General features: G+C 39.8%; 1 protein-coding gene across 1 annotated transcript; it reads left to right on the forward strand.

Moving 5' to 3' along the window:
• Nucleotides 1–7,524: 7,524 nt before the first annotated feature.
• Nucleotides 7,525–9,281, forward strand: LOC117479868. Its single transcript, XM_034126972.1, has 4 exons — nt 7,525–7,816; nt 8,008–8,227; nt 8,430–8,647; nt 9,120–9,281. Exons 1-4 carry the CDS (start codon nt 7,682–7,684, stop codon nt 9,279–9,281), a joined length of 735 nt encoding a protein of 244 aa, XP_033982863.1. The 5' UTR covers nt 7,525–7,681.
• The last annotated feature ends 5,597 nt before the right edge of the window (nt 9,282–14,878 follow it).

The raw sequence follows: 14,878 nt of genomic DNA on the forward strand, positions 1-14,878 counted from the left end.
CTAATTACATTTAAAAATGTATGGCATTAATAATGTATATCTAATTACATTAACTGTGAATGTCTTTCATTTTATTTAAAATGAAATAAAATTACATAAAACATTTTCCATAAAAAAGTTGATTCAAGAACAAATCAGTACTTTTCTTATTTGACTATTATTGCTAAATTTGAAAGGTCTTTACCAGCTTTGGAATTATATATATATATATATATATATATATATAGCACCTTCTGCCATCCCATCTCTACTGACATATGGATCTTAACAAAGATCCGCTATACATTAGTACCAGATATACTGTACACGGACATTTTAGTGAACCAGACCAGCTGTTTCCGCCGGGTCTTCGCTTCCCGGGCATCACGTTGTTTACAAGTGTGTTCAGATGCTAAATGACAAGTGCAAGTGACAATTGTTGTCGTCTTCTCTGTGAACGTTTTTTTTCTCCGTTATTTTGCCATTTTCAGATTTAAATTTCGAGCGGAAAGCTAACCAGGAAGTAATAATTACTTAAGCGGAGAACGGAGAAAGTAAACGTTACAGCAGGCATAACAACAGCCGGTGTTTATTTTATTATAATATATATCATTTGTTTTAAAGCTCAATATATAGTTCTATCCGTGACATATGGATCTTAACAAAGATCCGCTATACATTAGTACCAGATATACTGTACACGGACATTTTAGTGAACCAGACCAGCTGTTTCCGCCGGGTCTTCGCTTCCCGGGCATCACGTTGTTTACAAGTGTGTTCAGATGCTAAATAAAAGTTTAGCTTGTACTTTTGATACCCCGCCTCTCGGCACCACAACATCCAGTTTACTGTATTTCACATGAGCGATGTCGAACATTGAAAAGTCCTTATAAAATCTCTGTTATTAGATCAGTACTTTTCTTATATGACTATTATTGACTTGAACACTGAGAATGTATTTATTAACTTCAGACATTTGAAATATTTGAAATCAGATGAAAACAAACTGTAACGGACCCTGCCGTGTTATCTATGATTACTATGCCTTACTGTACATTCATAATTTCAGCCGGAGGTAGGTGGTAGGCGTTGCGGAGGAGCAGATTGCGAGTGAGGTGCCTGTTCTAAACGAACTATTCCAGCTGTTATAAAGCATTAAATAAAAAGTAAGCAAGGAATACAGAATGTTTCGTTACGTAACTTTGTTGAGAATGTGGCCATGTACATGTAATACATGGGATCATTTGCAGCGACTTGGTCATTGTGGGGAAAAATAACACCCATCCTGATCGTTTCAATGAAGTTGAATACAGAATATTCATATTTGTCAGTGATTTCATGTCAATTCGGCGAACATAAACATCAATGATGATGATTAAATTAGGATTAAAAATCGGGAGAGCCGGCTCGTTCGTTTTTTCCGACTAAACAACATCTATTATTTAGAAGTTGATTTCACATGACTCCAGTGTGGAACCCCACTGCACCCCCTGGTGGATCAATGATCCATTGCAGCTGGCTTCACAATAATTAAATGTATTTATCATGGGGGCGGTATCAAGTCTGACTGGGGGCCGGCCGGCCATCACGGAACGTGCATGAACCGATCACGACCCTCGCACTTTAAACTGTCCAAAATAAGACGCTTCATCTGTATATACAGAATAATCTGCAGTGCATTTGGTTTCTCTGAAAATAAGGGATGAGATTTTAAAAGAGAACCATCAACAAGGTCATGAAAAAAACCTTCACTGCACCTCTGGGGTCCCTCTTCAATCATAGTCAAAATCCTCGGATGTAATAGAAACTGCTCTACACTTTTGACTAATGGTACATAATAAAATAATTTGTCTTTGATGACAAAATCTGTTGATCCTCCACGTTTCTTCCTGCATATGGTTCGAGCAATTGGAATTTCCTCTGCATCCACACAACAAAACTGCTTCCTAATAACACTGTTCTGGCGAAATGTTGTTGAAACATTAGCAAAGGGGTCAATGAAACCGTCAAATATACCCATTGCATCTTTTTCAAGTTGATTGGTTGTACTTCCTGAATTCTTCTTTAGAACTTCCTTCATCTGCGTCCTGAGGTTGTCCAATAGTGATGATTGATACTGCTGTACCCCAGCAACAATGTCATTTTCTGAAAATGAGAGATCGAAAGTGATGTGATCAATCTTTGATGTTGGAACACATTATCATGATCACTGTAGCTTTATGTGATATACAGTTTTGCTTATGACATAGACACAACAGTAAAGTGGATAACCACTAAGACTGAACTCGGCCATCAGTGAACCACTATTAACTGCTAAATGTGTACAATAAGTAGCCAAATACTGTGCTCTGTTCTCATGTGTAAGGAAGCATCTTACCTGTGACAGACGATGCTTGGATCGGGCATTGATAACAAAGGCAGTGGCATGTGTTGTCAGATCCTACAATACAAAATGTAGTAACTTGACATTTGCAGGTATAACATTACTCACTGTGACAGAAATATATAACCATTAAATGTATGCACATCTGATGATAAAAACACTGGTGAGATGCGGTGAGCAAAGATAGATAATTTAATATTTTGTAACTCTGACCAAAACATATCAAACATTAGTATTCCAACAAGACAATAAGCCGTTCTAACTCTTTATGTGTTCATTTAGTTTTGCTAGTACAGCACATAGAAATACATCTTCACATATACCTCTAGGTTTTATGAATCATTTGGTGAATTTAAATGAAATATTTTGACATAATATTGATATATAAATGATATGCTAGGCCAATATTAGCCACTACTATATCAGCCTGACCTTTATTTAGCATCCCTTAATTTTCAGTAGATAGTCAACAACAAAGAAAACATACTTGGTGCACTGTGACAGCTCCATCTTGGTCGATGCCCATTTGCTCTTCAACTGAGTCAGGTGTGTGAAGGTTCTGATCCTTGCTGCTGGAGTCGGCTGGAAGCTGATCGGGTTGAATGTTGTCCTGTGTACAACATATCAAAGAAACAAGATTGTTTGAAATTGTATTTAGCTTCACTAAAAGAGCAATTTAAATATTGAATTCCTATCTATCTAAGATTATTTTCACATTAAACAAACTTTGGGGGTAAGAGTTATTTCAGCAACAATTACTAACTTTAAGTAGTAGCACTTTGTCCATTGTCTGGGTAACACTCTTTATTACATTTTTTCAGTCCAGAAAACAAAACCATGAAACTTTTTTTTCTAATCAAATCTGAAAATGTATTTATTTTGTTTTAAGTTTAATAGTGGGTAAAGAATTTGGGATGTATTTCTGATTAGCTAAAACTGTGAATTCAACAAATCATGTGCAGATCCTGACAGTGATGCATGCACCTTGCAGGATCTTGCAGAGTGAAAAAGTGGAAAACCATAATTTTTGTGATTTACTGTTGTTTGTAAGTGTGGCCAAACGTTACCAACGTAATGCATATTTTTTAACGGTTTTTTCATCCGCACAAAAACACTACATAGCTAACTGCTGATTTAAAAATATATGGTTGACAGATGCCGCCTGCTTGTAGCCTAGCAGATTGATAACTAAATAATAACTAAATGTGGCTGATCAGTATTGGCTAACGCTATCTGTAACATCACAAAACGTACGAAACTAACCCTGTATCCAAGTTTTTTAAGCACGTGGCCCAACCACTGTAGCTAACAATCTTAGCTCACTTAGCAGACGTTACTTACTTTTTGCTGCGGTGCTTGGGTTTCCTCCTGTCGGTTTTCATCTCCACGTGTGGCGTCGCCAGGTCTGGTGTCTTCAAGAAGATGTTGAAAGTGTCTTCTCTTTACATGATGGTAGAATGAGTTGTACACTCTATATTCCTCAGTGCATCCATCAATGCCACAGAGCAACCTGAAGTCAGGGCTGCGACTGTGCAGTCGATTAATATGGCTCAATAATAATTTCAGTGAAAAAGTTATAAAAACGCAGCAGATAACGCACCGCCAAAGCATCGTGAAATCTTCCAAAAGTTAAAGTTATTAAAACGTTTCTGCAGCAGGCCATGTGTTGGGGAAAATAACTAATGAAGTGGGTTTATCACATTCTCTAGCTGTATAGGGGAGGCCAGTGAGTCATGTTCCTATATATATATATACACGTTCTAATAATGCCTGGGAATAACTTGTGGAATGATGTGCATCTTGAAACAGATGTTTGAAATGTTACCTATGAACGCATCAGTTATTAATATTCCTAATATTTGCAACATATTCAATATCTCTGTCACCCCTCTTTAAGAATAGTTGGTACCTTCCAATGGGAACCACGAAGAGGGTCCATTAAGGGCGTGTGTTAGGTCAGGTGCACCTAGCTTCAGGGTTGCTGGCTAGCTTCCCTTCAGGCAGAAGACTGAACCTCCGCAAGTGATTTCACATTTAAAGCTCCCATGTCATGCTTTTCCGGTTATTACCCGTCCCCTTGTGTGTTATGAAGGTTTTTATGCATGTAAACGGTGTGCAGAGTCAAAACCCTCAAAGTACACCCTGTAGCGAGTAAAACTCTAACACAGAAAATACCTCCCCAAAACGCCTCGTTGGAGATACGTCACTGCCCATTTGATTCTTCCGGGTACCGCCTGATGTCATGCGGTACCCGGAACGAAATGGACCAATCCCGAAGAGCTATGGCCACACCAGCAGCGGCGTGTTCCTCCTCCAGAGGTTCGAAGAACCGGCATTTCACAGACGAAAGCTTCCAAAACATTGCCCAGTTTGAGGCCGGATATGCACAGCTTGTTTGGACCGTTTGGAGCAGGGGAAGATCTGGGTATACAACCTGTAAGTTTGCATTGTTATTTGTGTATTTATCAAACAAGACTGTTTAAATGTGTAAACTGTGTTGGACTGCTAAGCCATTGACACAGTGCTAACTAAGTTGCTAGAGTTTCCATATATCAACTCTAATATCAGCAGATGGCCTTGCATACATGTATCTCATAGCAGGAGAATGTCTGCATTCACACACAAAATACCTATTGACAGTATACTCCGGGTGATTTGCCGTGCGGTCAGTCACGAAACGTAATTACATTATAGCTGGCGTAGCGATCTAACACACGGAGCTAGAGCTAGTTTTGGTCGGAAAAACATTTTTGTGATGCTACGTTGCTAGCGTTTAAATATATCAACTACAATGTCAGCAGATGGCCTTACATGTTTGTCATGGCAGGAGAATGTCTGCAGTCACACACACGGAATACTCATACAGTATACTCCGGTTTACCGTACATTGTGACCGTACATATACTGCATGTAGCTAACGAGGCTAGCTGTATGCTAGCGCAAAACAATGTATTCATGCAAGTTACATTGTATGGTAGCAGAATACCCGTATACGATTGCAATTATAAACACGTTATTGCTAGCCTAATATGAACCACTAGATTTTGTTCATAGTAGTTTTATTACACTGCATTATAGTTGCCTTTCCTCCAAGCTAACGTTCATATCGTGTTAGCTACCAAGGTAAACAAAGCTAGGTTAGCATATTAGCAGGCAAGCTGTTCATTACACAACTACTACTAACGAATCTAAAACAACTAAGTTTCTCTAATATTTTGTGATTTGCATTTGATTTCGTCCAGCCAGATCCTGGCGGACAATCCATGACGGGGAAGGGACTTCTACTGAGGCCTCGTGCTAAAAGGCACCGCACCGACTGTGCGCAGGCAAGATGCGAGGAGGAGGAATATACCGTGTGTATATATGTATATTTATGTTCATTTTGTACATTTCTAAAAATAAAGTTTAATGGAAATACTTAGTAGGCCTATCCTTTCTTCCCTGAATTCATATATAGCAAACCATGATTTGATTTCTCATCAAACAGTAGTAGTTTATAACGGGTAAAAATAACTTACTCTTTGTTATGAGAGTAGCTCGTAGGCCACAACGGAAAGACAAGGAGACATACACGAGTTTACAAAACCACAGCACATTTATTGTGGTAAATGCAGAGATAGGTGGTTGAGAGGATCGCAGAGTTAGTCTTCCTGCAGCCGCTTTGGAGAGAGACTGGGGCCGTCGTGTCCGGAGGTGTCCGTGATCGTGCTGATTAGCCTCTTCAGCTCCACCCCATCGTAAGACAAAGGCCCTGGGGCCGTCACACTCTTCTATAACAACAGTTCCGTACCGACGCCATGATAAGACTGATGTTACGCTGAGAGCAGCCGGGAAAAGCACTGACATGGGCGCAGCCTCTCTGGTGGTTGACTAATCAGAACGAGTGGCCGAGCTGACCAATCGGAGCACACTAGGCTCACAGGGAGGGGGGGGCAAGAGCTCCAACGAGTCGTTTAGTGGAGAAAGTGAATACTGCTGAATACACATGCTTGACAGAGATGCTGTATGCGAAACCAATGTGAGTTTGGAAAATTGCACAGTATAAATCTATTTTAGTATACCTCAACAATGTAATTATGATCAGTGGAAATGGCCATGACATGGGCCCTTTAACTACGCCATGGATGAAAATGGAAGAGATATCACATATCCGGGCATGGATCCTATAGCAACTGCAGCATTAAAAGGTAATGTAATTGTGTATTTTATGCTGCACCTCTCCAGCAAGCTTTACATTATTTTAATCGGTTGGACAACAAGTTAGCATGCAAAGTAAGCTAGCTAGATGGCTACATATCTAGCGTTAACTTAGCTAATATCTACTGTAAGCTGTTAATAACTGCACAAATGACAAATCGTGGTTAACATTTTAGTTGATACTGTATTATTGCCAGAAATAATGTCAAGAAGCAAATGAGCCTTCCACGACTGACAGTAGACAGCATTTAAAAATGCGTTGTTGTATGATAGTGCAGGCTATTGAAACTAAACTGTCCTTTGGATATAAGCAGGCTTGGGACGTAAATTATGCTTATTTGAATAAAGATTTCAAGGTAAAGACACTGTTTTGAAAAATCTTGTGAAGCCAGCCAGAAATGTACATTACTCTTTCATTTTATGTATTTAGATAAATATGTTATTAGTTGCTTTTTACCTTATTATTAACTGTGTGGTTAAATCTGTTTTCAGCTGCTAATATAAGCAGAGACATGCTGCCCAGCCTCTCTAAGGAGGACTTGCGCGATCTCCTTCCCGGGCCTGAGCACTTCTTCAGAAGAAGAACCATTTGGAGACTCACTCATGATGAAAATGAGGTAATTCCAGATTCTAACATTTGAGGGACTTTAAACCTGTTACCAAGTAAGCCTTTCCTAGTCATCATGCAGTTATTTGAAGAAGTGGAGTTTTTTGGTTGTGTTGATTTTTGTTTTTTTGCTCTTTTCATTGTAAATACCATGATATGCATCTTTTATACAGGGCCAGGAGACAGACCTGTGTAGACCGAGTACCTCTCATGGGACTTGTGATTTCAGCCCTATTCCCACCCCCCAACCTTCCTTGTTTCCCTCCTCCTCCTGCCCCAACCCCTCTCCATCCCCCGTCTTTTCTCCACCATCCTTCCCCTCTCAAAGCCCACAACCCCAACATTGTGCCAGCAGAACCGTACAGCTTCCTAGTCCACTGTATGTCTTATACACAGACACAGAATTGGAGCAATCACGAAGCACCTTTTCTGAAAAGCAGCGCGCTGGAGAAGAAGGAGACTACGTCCTTTCCAAAGATCTTCGCTGTCGATTAATCAGGAATACAGTCACAAGCATGCTTTCCATTAAAAGAGCAGCTGGGGATGACTTTAACTATCCATGCAGCCGTGAACTCACTGTAATGGCGAAGCGTCTAATCGAGTACTACCCAATGCTTCGGGACAGATCTCAAAACAGTAGAGCTGAGTGGGTATGTCCCTATTCAAGTTTTCAACTCATGGTTCAGACAAAGCACTGCAATCATTTGCCTATCAAACTGGGAGTGATGTGTTTCAGTTCAATAAGAGCTCTGTGCAACTGCTTGTATGGTGTATTTTGTTTGATACAAGTTTGTTTAATGTGAGTTATAACACAACCTGTTGTGTGTGTGTGTCTTGTAAGGAAACTGTGAAAAAGCAGCTTTTGAAAAGGGTCCAGAATGTGACAACCCCCAAAAAGAAGCAGGGTTCAACTCCTTCAAGAAAGAGGCCTAGGAGTTTAAGCTTTCAGAGCAGCCATGAGACGTCCACTGATGAGACTGATGAATCCACCGCATCAACCTTGATCTTGGAGAGATCACCACCATCTCGATGCAGCGCCCCGGAGGTTGAACAGTTATGTGGTAAGTACAGAAATTGAAATAGTAGATGGTTCAATCTCTTCAAGAAAATGTAACAATATCAATAAGCTATTTTAGAACCCTTTTTTATTCAAGATTACTCATCTATGTTTGCCCTGTGTCAGTCACTATGGCTGTTTGTGTGTTAATGTCTCATTTACATTTTAGCATCAGAAATGAAAATAGTGGGGTTTATGTTTTCTAGCATCAGAAACTGAGAGCCCACAGTCCCAGGCGAGACACGATAAGACTCTACAGGCGATGTATAAAACCAAGGCCAGACCAAACAAGATGGATGTTGCTCAGCTCCTGGACCTCGAAATCCAAGCGAGAAGGGCCTTCATTGACTCTGATGTTACAAAGGAGCAGGACAGGCCTTCCAAGATTCTTAAAGCTTATCCTTGCTTTGGAGAACTGGATCATGTAAGCAGATGTCTTCGTTTTATGTACAACTATGCTTCCTAATTCGGTTAACGTTAGACCAAATTTGAAATGAGAAATGGTATGACAATTAAATCAGATCTGTCTCATTATTTATAAATGAATGACTCATATGCTTATTGAATACAAATATTTATTCTGCATAGATATATAAAAACCCTCCACTTATTTAAAAAGAACACATTTCACAAATGTGCTTCTGATACACACAACATTATTTTGTTAGTAGTATTGGTCCACAATACGTATTTGAAAATAGTGTGTGCATCAGACATACATTTGCAAAAAAACACATATTTCTATGTGCACTGTAATATTTTTGTTAAGTGACTATTTAAATCACATTATACACATATTCATATTTTTTGGGAAATTCAGTTATGAGACGAATTACTAACCCTTGGAATGTAGATTTTAATATTTCTCCTATATATTTTCTCTCTCGTTGTCTTAGCTAATGGATGAACTACGGCGGGTCCTCAATCAAGGCAACTCCCACTTCTTAACGGAACTTAAGACCCGGTGGGGGACCTTTTGTGAGAGGGCACAGTTTTATGGAGTTTTCAAAAAGCTCACGAGGCGTCCGCAGCTTGACAAAGGTGATTATTGTCTCTGACCATGTCTGTTTATTAACTGACTGCAGGAAACGGAATGACACTTTTTTTCCCAACCGTAAAGCACTCAATTGCCATGATGAAGGCTTTACCAGAGATGTTCCCATCACCTATGGCCCCACCCAAGAAGTTAAGGCATGCAAGTGAGGCTGTGCTCCACGTCCTTGAGGTAAGAACATTTATAAGAACTTTCTCATGTCGATACAAAGACTGAAATGTTGTGATCATATTTGTTTCCCTTTTTGTGATGATTTCTTTGTCTGTTTTTGTGTCAGTCTGCAGAAGACCCCAACACCTTTCTCCAGACACGACCACTCTCCAGCACTGTTGTCATCATCTGCGAAACCAACTGTATACTGGCCATTGGAACCATGCCCGTGCTCATCTTCCCAAAAGAGGACATTCATGAAAGCGTGATGTATCTCATGTTATTACACCTTTCACCTCACCTATCCTAAGTGCATTGCAACACTTCTGTCTGTGGTGCAGACAGAAGTGCTCTTGGACGCCATTCACGACCGTGACATGACTACTTCATACAAAAAGGCTATGGCCGACTGGAAAGAGTTCATAAGTGATTAGGGCACTTGTATATGAGGGGCCGCTAGGGACATTACTCAGAAATACCGTTCACAGACACATGTGAAACGCTCTCACACACACAACTGAAACCAAAATCATTTACAAACATATGTAAAAATCTCTCATATACACATATGAAACGTTCGCATACACATGAAATCCAAAGTTATTCACATACACATGTGAAACGCACTCATATACACATATACACATGTGATACGCACTCACACCTGAAACGCTCTCACACACACATGAAACGCACTGACACACACACCTGAAACTCTCACACACGAAACGCTCTCCCACAGATATGGGATAGTGTGTTTTATGTGTGTGTGAGAGCGTTTCAGGTGTGAGTGTGTTTCACGTGTGTGTGTGTGAGTGCGTTTCATGTGTGTGAGAGCGTTTCAGGTGTGTGTGTGAGTGCGTTTCAGGTGTGTGTGTGTGAGTGCGTATCACATGTATATGTGAATAACTTTGGATTTCATATGTGTGTGAGAACGTTTCATATGTGCATATGAGAGATTCTTACATATGTTTGTAAATGATGTTGGTTTCAGTTGTGTGTGTGTGAGAGTGTTTCACATGTGTATGTGAACGGTATTTCTGAATAATGACCCTAGCGGCCCCTCATACTTATAGTCCTATTGAAAATTGTTCGCTGAGTCAAAAGTGTCATGAGAATTTCACTTGCGTTGCATTTTACAGTGAAATAATGTTCTCTTTTTTTCTAAAGACATTTCTGATGACTGACCTTTACTACGCAGTTTGAAAACAATAAAAACATTAAAATAAATCATTTGAGACTCATATTTTTCTTTATGCAAGCAGTTAAAGTTTATATCTTGATAGGATTAAAGATTTTTGAAGGTTTTGTCTCTACGTTTCTTGGTATTTAGCCTTATTTTAAGAATACTTTAATAGCACCAAATGCTGAATTTAAGTAGATTTTTCTACATATTAAGAAAATAATTCTTAAATCTTATCTTTGTATCTAGACAAATGTACCTGTTTAAAGTGAAGCTGCACTGGATTTAAGATATGTTGCCTAACATACAATTGAATTTTGGGACAATAGCAGTAGAATATGCTGAATTCAAGCACATTTTCCTTATAATTAGATTATAATTCTTAAAGATATTCCTTGCTTCAATTCAAATGTACTTATTTTTGGTTTAAAAACACTTGTTTTAAGATATCTGTAGATCTTTTTAGGCTAGATGTATTTACTTGTTTTAAGAAGGTCTTGGCAAGTGCATTTTTCTTGTTCTGTTGGTAGATAATTTTTCTTATTTTAAGTAATATATTACTCATTTTACTATTTATTTTACTTGTTTTTTGAGGCTTAGTTTTTGCAGTGTGTGTGTGTGTGTGTGTGTGTGTGTGTGTGTGTGTGTGTGTGTGTGTGTGTGTTTACATGCACTAAAACCTATAGAACACACTCTACAGGAGAGGGAAAAAGCAGAATAGGGCCTCTTTAATGAATCAGGAATTATATCACAGTGATTCAGTTATTCTGAAAGAGCCCATCTTCATAATGATTATTTTTATATTTGGTACTTTAAGTTTATTTTCATGATAATACACTTGTACTTTGACTGAAGTAAACAAACGACTGCAGGACTTTTACTTGTAAGAGAGTATATGACCACATCTTTTAATTATTCAAAGGATCTGAGTGAACTACCTGAAGGTCAGTTTTCCATTAAACCATGACTTTAAAGTCCTTTCTCCTGAATATTCCTGCTCACAGAGTCCCGTCTTCTGATTGTCTCGGTGCGCTCGGCAACCTTACAGAGAATTAAGGGTCCGGACATTCATCAACCTGACGTTACTCATATTCCTCCTCTATCCTTCTGCTGGCATAGCGCCATGTTATAAATGAGTTTGAAGGGACAGAGTGCATGCACTGGAAAAAGCTGCTTCAAAATCAAGTAAAAGAATAATAAAAACAAGGTGTGTTCTCTTGTAATAAGTAAACAAATCTTCCAATAGAACAAGGGAACATTTGCCTGGTAAGATCTCTTGAAATAAGGAGGGATATTAAGATAAATGAGATCCTGTAATCAGCTGGGATAACTTTTGTTGAACCAGGATCAGGACATGTTGTGTTGATTTTCCAATAAATTGTAAATGAGATGTTTTCGAGAGTCTGATTTAACAAGATATCTATGATGCATCTTCTAAAAACAAGACCCTATATCTCACTGCATTGTTAAAGTTATTAGGTCTTATATCAAGTGTAAATACATGTTCTGACTAGAAATTAGACGAATACTTGATAAGATTTGAGAGGATCACAAACAACTCACACTGATGAAGCTCAGCATGAATTCAACCAGGAAGACCGTCTTTATATCTGTCATTCACATATTTCCTTCTCACTACGCTCACCCCTCCAATCAGTAATTGGCATCACTCCCCAGCTGAACCTATCACTTTCGTCTCTATTCCCACAAGCCAATCACAGCGCATCGTCACACCTTTAAATCTGCTCTCCCCCCCTCCTGACAGCGTTGGGGTAAATAACCCAAATGAGTACGGAGACAGGAAGGCTGGTTTCAAAGTTTTAACAGAAGGCGAGCTTTATAGAGTGGTGCAGGAACGAGTCCTAAAACCCTGAAGTGAGTTAGCATTTCCCCACTTCCTGTTCCCTCGTCTCAGAGCCAATGGGATCTCTCCATAGGATTTTGGAAAATATCTGGAAATAAGGTCTGTGGTTGAGACACATTGAAGAGACGGATCACGTTTTGTTCTACGACATTAAATCCATCAGCAGTGACCCCACTGGTGATTTCTGAAGAGTTGACGTGTCTGAAAAACGATGGTTGTTACCAAGTGGCTGAATAGGACTACAGAAGTTGTGGAGGCCGTTGTACGTCATTACGCCGAACACGTAAACACTCTAAGTTTGTTTGCCCTGTTCTGATTGAAAGCAAGTACCTGCCTCCTGCAAACTGTTCAAACAAACGCTTCAACTCGTACCATTTAGAATCTGTGTGTTTGAATATGGATCTGAAGTTGGCGTGACGTTGAAGTCGTGCTGCTGGACTCGCCTGTAGTTCCTTTATAGCATCACGTTAGCATTTTGCTTCTGGACATTAGATTTATGATTAGAAAATTATAAAAGTAGGGTAGACATGTGGAGATTATCCGGCTGAACAAAACGTGCATTTATCAAACAGGTTCGTTTTCCACAGACATTATTTTTTACAATATTCCAAAATCTTATGGAGAAATCCCGTTGCTTTTTGTCGAGGGAACCAGCCGCTTCCTTCAGGGTCGAACTACACAAATACGTCATCACTGCACCGCTTTATTCAAAAGCTGATAACATGAGGAATACATTTCAAAACCTCCATCAATCCCTTCATGCCTCCACCACCACCAGGGTCTAATAGTTTTATCTGATAATGATACTCCCGCACAACGGGGTAAAAAATAAATACATTTTCAAACTAGTCTCTCCTGGTTGAACTGGTTTGCTCTTGTGTTTTCAGGACGAGAAGAACCAGGTGCTGACCACCAACATCTGGCTGCAGCTGGTGAGTCTCACTCTGCTGTTTGGGATACAACCAGTGCTGTAGATGAATTATAAACCTGCGTTAATCACACTAGATATCTGTGAATAATCATGATTTATTATACTTTTGAAACGCTAGTATTTCCTTGCTGGAGATAAAACAAATACACGTGTGGTGATGTAATAAAGAAATGACAAACTGATGAGAGAAATCAGAGCTTTTACGTTATTATAATAGGATTTCTGACTTTAAGGCATGAAGTCCAACGTGGATATAACTGTATATATACTGTTAAGGAATAATTCTTCTAGATATCTAACCTTTTACTCTGACATGTGTTATCTCCTTTAAGGAAAGGCCTTGGTGCCATATGTGTTGTTGTCACCAGTGTGAGACCGGTCAACTTGACCGGCACGAAGGGTAATTGTTGTGAGAACACTGAGGCACTTCTTTATCGGTGTTTGTGGGCTCTCGGATGTGAAATCCTTGAGGCCATGAGTGTCGGACGCAGATGATTCAGTGTTTAGTCTACTCCTTCAGAGATGTTGATTTCTCTCTGTGAACCTGTTAAAAGGTCTAGCATAGAGAGAGGTTCTTCAGAATTGATGTGGCAACTCTACCGTGTAGTCAGAACCTCTGACTCTTTGAATTGTGATGTGAATCCTCCGGCCGAATACTCTGAATAAACCCATCAGTGTTTGACATCAAAGCTCCAACTCTCACCGTGTCTCCTTCCTGAGTCGGTGACTCCATGCATTACTACACAGAAGTTTCCTCCACAAATTGGCGTTGTCGGCAGGATGCCAACATATCTTCAGAGACTGGTAAGTGTGATTTCAAATCTACATTTGGACATTGCCTTACCAGAATCTGTGATTGACGGTATCCTAACATTATCTGTGAAGCTAAGCAGCTGCGTTTCGTTTTGGTTAATGAACATTTGGGGCTATTAACCCCAGGGGATCATCCAGGGACTCTGTCCTGGCTGGTTCCCTCTGTGTGTGCTGCTCGGGACTTATGTGCCGTGCAGGCATACACGGAGATGTTTAAAAAAGACCTTAATGAGGGCAGCAGTAAAGTGGAACTTCTGTGTGAAATCAAAATAGAGATTTGTAATGAACAAATCGCCGAGATTCCGGGGGTTTCAGCGGCCAACACTAGCAGTTAACTAAAGCAGCCATAGATATTACCCCCAGCGCCTCTAAAAAAAACACGGCTCCAGCTGCTGCAGCTCCGGGGAATGTGTGTAACATACCTCCCCGTATCTGCATGAGCTGGTGAAGTGAACTCAGAGGGAGAAAATCACAGCTTTTGTCTATAGCTTTAACTCACACCACCGCCGTCTCTATTAAAAACGAGACTGTTTAAAAGCACTCTCGTGGCTTGTGGCCATTTACATTCAGAGGTGTGCTGGCAGGTGCGAGGTGCGTGCATTACCTGATGCGACAGGCACCCTACATTGCTGAGGAGCTGATGTCGGTCCGGGGTGCATA

The sequence above is a fragment of the Trematomus bernacchii genome, unplaced genomic scaffold (assembly GCF_902827165.1).
Source record: "Trematomus bernacchii unplaced genomic scaffold, fTreBer1.1, whole genome shotgun sequence".
Taxonomy (NCBI): Eukaryota; Metazoa; Chordata; class Actinopteri; order Perciformes; family Nototheniidae; genus Trematomus; species Trematomus bernacchii.

Excerpts from the sequence above, each read along its gene's own strand:
- LOC117479868 (XM_034126972.1), top strand. The coding sequence starts at position 7,682 with ATGCTTTCCATTAAAAGAGCAGCTGGGGATGACTTTAACTATCCATGC. Across the intron at positions 7,817-8,007 it reads AAAACAGTAGAGCTGAGTGG|GAAACTGTGAAAAAGCAGCT; the intron begins GTATGTCCCTAT and ends GTGTCTTGTAAG. Across the intron at positions 8,228-8,429 it reads GGAGGTTGAACAGTTATGTG|CATCAGAAACTGAGAGCCCA; the intron begins GTAAGTACAGAA and ends TATGTTTTCTAG.